Source organism: Borostomias antarcticus (assembly GCF_949987555.1).
Source record: "Borostomias antarcticus genome assembly, chromosome: 1".
NCBI classification, from domain to species: Eukaryota; Metazoa; Chordata; class Actinopteri; order Stomiiformes; family Stomiidae; genus Borostomias; species Borostomias antarcticus.
Window position 1 is genome coordinate 59,228,782 of NC_140234.1, and position 6,460 is coordinate 59,235,241.

At 46.1% G+C, this 6,460-nt stretch overlaps 1 protein-coding gene across 1 annotated transcript in view; it reads right to left on the reverse strand.

Annotated features, from left to right (window-relative positions):
• Nucleotides 1-203: 203 nt before the first annotated feature.
• Nucleotides 204-6,460, reverse strand: part of usp2b (ubiquitin specific peptidase 2b) — a 13,909-nt gene continuing 7,652 nt past the window's right edge. Inside the window, exons 7-12 of the mRNA XM_084445108.1 lie at nt 5,950-6,053; nt 5,601-5,681; nt 4,246-4,324; nt 3,624-3,731; nt 1,598-1,718; nt 204-1,283 (exon numbers count right to left, since the gene is read on the reverse strand). Coding sequence (XP_084301234.1) covers nt 1,199-1,283; nt 1,598-1,718; nt 3,624-3,731; nt 4,246-4,324; nt 5,601-5,681; nt 5,950-6,053 — 578 coding nt within the window. The 3' untranslated portion in view covers nt 204-1,198. The remainder of the gene's footprint in view (nt 1,284-1,597; nt 1,719-3,623; nt 3,732-4,245; nt 4,325-5,600; nt 5,682-5,949; nt 6,054-6,460) is intronic.

Genomic DNA, 6,460 nt, shown 5'->3' on the forward strand with positions numbered 1-6,460 from the left:
AACGCAGCCCGGGTCTGACCCCACCACAACATGACCTCATGATATCGGGTTCCAGCTCCACAACACGGAAGGGATTCTTTTGTTCGCATTTCACAACCACGCTCATATCAGTTCCAAACAAGAAGAGGCGTTTCCATTCTATTAATTTATTGATATTTAACTGACTTTTCAGTGAAGAGAAGTCAACTTATACTGTAATTTGTTCCTCAGCATAGTCATTCTTCATGACTCCCCGTGAACAGAGACGGTTTTCAGATAATTAGTACTACAGTAGTTACATTCACCATGTGGCTTCATAAATACAAAAATAAAACGTGTTTAGTCATAAAACATATATATATATTCTCCATATTGGTGTACCACAACATATCTCCATTTGGTCAAAGTCTGTTTCTCTCTCTCCCTCTACCCTTGAAGGGGTAGGTAGCACTGCAGGTCCATGATAGCAGAGAGAAGTCAACCACCAGATGGCGCCAGACTTTATGGTCGCAGATACGGTTCAAATTAAATAGAATAATTTACAGCCGACGGTCAACGTGATCTGGTCTTTCCTATCTGAGCCCCTCTGGCCAGCGCGGGGTTGGATAGTCCATGTTGAGGTGCATAGAGATATCTTTGTAGCCGGGCCCTCAAACAGCACAAACCTGGGATGTGTGGTCAGTAGCTCGGTCGACTGACCCTGTCTGCGTTGTCTGTAGTTCAGGTCAGTTCTATGAGGTCCATATGACCCAGTCTCCCAGACGTTCTGTAGTCCAAAACAACGGGGCCTTCCAGATGTTCTGTAGTCCAAAACAACCGGTCTTCCAGGTGTTCTGTAGTCCAAAACGACCAGTCTTCCAGGTGTTCTGTAGTCCAAAACGACCAGTCTTCCAGGTGTTCTGTAGTCCAAAACGACCAGTCTTCCAGGTGTTCTGTAGTCCAAAACAACCGGTCTTCCAGATGTTCTGTAGTCCAAAACAACCGGTCTTCCAGGTGTTCTGTAGTCCAAAACGACCAGTCTTCCAGACTGCGTGTCCGTGACCTGGGGCTCACATGCGCGAGGAGGAGGCCAGCTCGTAGAAGAGGCTCAGAGGAGGCCAGCTCGTAGAAGAGGCTCACATGCGCGAGGAGGAGGCCAGCTCGTAGAAGAGGCTCAGAGGAGGCCAGCTCGTAGAAGAGGCTCACATGCGCGAGGAGGAGGCCAGCTCGTAGAAGAGGCTCACATGCGCGAGGAGGAGGCCAGCTCGTAGAAGAGCACGTAGGCGTCGCTCGTCCGGACCTGACTGGAAGACATGGGGCTCACTCTGGAGGGAGGACGCAGAGAGAGAGCTGTGTTAGGAGCGCTGGAACACACACACACACACACGCACACACACACACACACACACACACGTACATACACACCGTGTACTGTAAACACAGACACAGACATGTACAGACACACACAAACATACACCCACACACCATGTACTGTACACACATACACAGACATGTACACACACACACTATGTACTGTAAGCACATACACAGACATGTACACACACCATGTACTGTAAGCACATACACAGACATGTACACACACACACACAGGGGGTGTAGGCGTGTTGGTGATATGCACCTGGAGTCGTTGTAGCTGTACCACTCTCCCAGAGCGGGGTTTTTGCAGTAGGCGGTGTAGTGTCCTCCCAGCGTGTTCCCAGAGTGGTTGGAAACTGCATACAGGTTGTACACAGCGTTGGCTACAGAGACAGGAGGGAACAGCAAGTCAGATGATTCATATCTCCATAGACCCCCATGGGGCTCCTATCACCACCTCAGCCATACTACTACTACTGATACTACTACTACTACTACTACCACCAATACTACTACTACTACTACCACCAATACTACTACTACTACTACTACTCCTTCATATCTCCATAGACCCCCATGGGGCTCCTATCACCACCTCAGCCATGATACTACTACTACTGATACTACTACTACTACTACTACCACCACCAATATTACTATTACTACTACTACTACTACTACCACCACCAATACTACTACTACTACTACAACTACTACTACTACTATTACTACTGCTACTACTACCACTACTACTACTACTACTACTACTACTACTACTACTGATACTACTACTACTACTACCACCACCAATACTACTACTACTATTACTACTACTCCTTCATATCTCCATAGACCCCCATGGGGCTCCTACCACCACCTCAGCCATAATACTACTACTACTGATACTACTGCTACTACTACTACTACTACTACTACTACTACTACTACTCCTTCAGATCTCCATAGACCCCCATGGGGCTCCTACCACCACCTCAGCCATACTACTACTACTACTATTACTACTGCTACTACTACTACTACTACTACTATTACTACTACTACTACTACTACTATTACTACTGCTACTACTACTACTACTACTACTATTACTACTACTACTACTACTACTACTACTTCTACTATTACTACTACTACTACTACTACTACTACTACTACTACCACCACCAATACTACTACTACTACTATTACTACTGCTACTACTACTACTACTACTACTATTACTACTACTGCTACTACTACTACTACTACTACTATTACTACTACTACTACTACTACTATTACTACTGCTACTACTACTACTACTACTACTATTACTACTACTACTACTACTACTACTACTTCTACTATTACTACTACTACTACTACTACTACTACTACTACTACCACCACCACCACCACCACCACCACTACTACTACTACCACCACCACCACCACCACCACCACCACCACTACTACTACTACTACTACCACCACCAATACTACTACTACTACTACTAATACTACTACTACCACCACCAATACTACTACTACTACTACTACTACTACTACTACCACCACCAATACTACTACTACTACTACTACTACCACCACCACTACTACTACTACTACTACCACCACCAATACTACTACTACTACTACTACTACCACCACCAATACTACTACTACTACTACTACTAACACCAATACTACTACTACCACTACCACTACCACTACCACTACCACTACTACTACTACTACTACCACCAATACTACTATTACTACTACTACTACTACTACTACTGATACTACCACCACCAATACTACTATTACTACTACTGATACTACTACTACTACTACCACCACCAATACTACTATTACTACTACTACTACTACTACTACTACTACTGATACTACCACCACCAATACTACTATTACTACTACTGATACTACTACTACTACCACCAATACTACTACTGTACTACTACTACTACTACCACCACCAATACTACTACTACTACTACTACTACTACTACTACTACTACTACTACTACTACTACTACTACTGATACAACTACTACTACCACTACTACTACTACCACCAATACTACTACTACTACTACTACTACTACTACTACTACCACCACCAATACTACTACTGATACAACTACTACTGCTACAGGGAAATATACTGTATTGGCCTCACTGTAATAACTCCTCAAATCCCCTTAAAGGTCCAAACCCAGATAATAACACTGATGATAGTGGAGCGGTGCTGTGGGTCAACTTACTGCTGTTATCAGAGGCAAATTCCCTCAGGTCCAGCTCTCTGAGGGGGAAGTTGACGAAGGTGGACAGCTTGCTGGTTCTGATGCGCGACTCAGAGAAGCGTTTGAGGTCTGAGAGGAAGGCCGGGTCAAGGAGCTTCACAACCACACACCGACCTCTGCTTCATCCAATCAGAGAGGTTTCACTACATCGTTCAACACACAATAGCTGTGTTCGGAATCGCTCCCTCGTTCCCTCACTCCCTATTCCCTATATAGGGTTCACCATGTAGTGAACTACCTAGGCAACGGAGAAAATGTAGGGTACATGCACTGTTCCCTGCAAATCAAGGTGAATTGTGGGTAATAAATAGTGGACTATATAGGGAACGAAAAATTCCGTGGAGAATTCGGACACTACAAACAAAATGGCTGACGCCCTATATAGTGCACTATATAGTGAATAGGGAGCGATTCCGAACACAGCTAATGATAATGCTAGCAAGTCCAACTGAACTAAATAGCTAAACTGTAGTACCGACTGACCGATGTTATTTTATTCTTCCCAGATACTTTATTAGGCCCGAGATCCTTCTAGAAGAAGCTGAGCTGTAGAGATAAGTGTTGCGGTGCAGAGGAAGGATACGAAGCACGAGGATCTGAGGGAATTTCTGGATGGTGAACTTCTTGGTGCACTTCTGTCTGGCCTTACACCTGTAGCACGTCTGTGAGAGAGAGAGAGAGAGAGAGAGAGAGAGAGAGAGAACAGGCTCGGTCAGAGGAGCGGTCAGGGAATACGCTCGATGCTCTACGTTGATAAATTTAGTCCCGGTCAGTCACGCTGACGCACGAGCACTAGCCTGGAGGCCAGACTTCCTCGCGGAAAAAAATAACCCCCCTTTTGCGATGCAGTCTGGATTACAAGCCGCCCAGTACGATTTCAGCGGGCGTTATTGTGATTTCTAGAAATCGATGTAGACGGGGAGGAATCCAGACTGATCCACGGAAAGCAGGATGTGAGCTCGTGTGTTCAGGATGTCAATGCTAGGATACGCAAGCACCGCCCTCAGAGTCAGTCACTGACCAATCAGTCGCTCTGACTCACCAGCACGGCCCTCAGAGTCAAAGGAGTCAGAGTCAAAGGAGTCAGAGTCAGAGACAGAGACAGATTCAGAGACAGAGAGTAGGGGGAGTCAGATTCAGAGTCAGAGTCAGTGACAGAGTCAGAGAGAATGAGAGAGGGAGTTAGAGTCAGAGTCAGTGACAGAGTCAGAGAGAGGGAGTCAGAGTCAGAGTCAGATTCAGAGTCAGTGACAGTGACAGAGTCAGAGAGAAATTGAGAGAGGGAGTCAGGGTCAGTGACAGAGTCAGAGAGAGGGAGTCAGAGTCAGAGAGAGAGAGAGAGGGAGTCAGAGTCAGAGAGAAAGAGAGAGGGAGTCAGAGTCAGAGAGAGAGAGAGAGGGAGTCAGAGTCAGAGAGAAAGAGAGAGGGAGTCAGAGTCAGAGAGAAAGAGAGAGGGAGTCAGAGTCAGAGAGAGAGAGAGAGAGAGGGAGTCAGAGTCAGACAGAGAGAGAGGGAGTCAGAGTCAGAGTGAGAGAGAGAGGGAGTCAGAGTCAGAGAGAAAGAGAGAGGGAGTCAGAGTCAGAGAGAGAGAGAGAGGGAGTCAGAGTCAGAGAGAGAGAGAGAGGGAGTCAGAGTCAGAGAGAGAGAGAGAGGGAGTCAGAGTCAGAGAGAAAGAGAGAGAGAGTCAGAGTCAGAGAGAGAGAGAGGGAGTCAGAGTCAGAGTCAGAGAGGGAGTCAGAGTCAGACAGAGAGAGAGAGGGAGTCAGAGTCAGACAGAGAGAGAGAGAGGGAGTCAGAGTCAGAGAGAGAGAGAGAGGGAGTCAGAGAGAGAGAGAGAGGGAGTCAGAGTCAGAGAGAGAGAGAGGGAGTCAGAGTCAGAGAGAGAGAGAGGGAGTCAGAGTCAGAGAGAGAGAGGGAGTCAGAGTCAGAGTGACTCACCGGCTTCTCGTCTCCATCCAGTACGTCCTCCTTGGTGAACAGTCTTATACAGTCCATCAGACTCACCTCCCCCGAGATCTTCTGTGGACACCAAGACACAGGGAGGGTTAGACTGCCTACTGTTTCTGTGTGAGCGTGGGTATGTGTGTGTGTCTGTGTGTGTGTGTGTGTCTGTTCACGGGTATGTACTGTGTCGTTTCATATGTGTGTTCACGTAAGTGCATGTTATGTGTGTGTATGTATATGTATGTGTGTGTATAAGTGTATACTGTATGTGTGTGTGTATACGTGTGTGTGTGCGTATGTGTGTGTGTATACGTGTGTGTGTGCGTATGTGTGTGTCGCTCACCTTGGCGATGGGGAGAGACAGGTCCCAGAATGGGTCGAACACAGTGGAGCAGAATCCACACTCACTGCAGGTCAGAGAGCTCTTCAGCTGCCCCACAAACAGATCTACAGGGACCAGCAGGAACACACATCGTTACACACACACACAGCACTAGAAACACACACACACACAACAAGAAACACACACAACTAGAAACACACAACTAGAAACACACACACACAACTAGAAATACACAACTAGAAACACACACACACACAACTAGAAACACACACAACTAGAAACACACACACACACACAACTAGAAACACACACATAACTAGAAACAAACAACTAGAAACACACAACTAGAAACACACATTACTAGAAACACACAACTAGAAACACACGCATAACTAGAAACACACACCTTTACACACACACACACACACCTTTTCACACACAACTAGAAACACACACCTTTACACACACAACTAGAAACACTCACACACACAGCACTAGAAACACACACCTT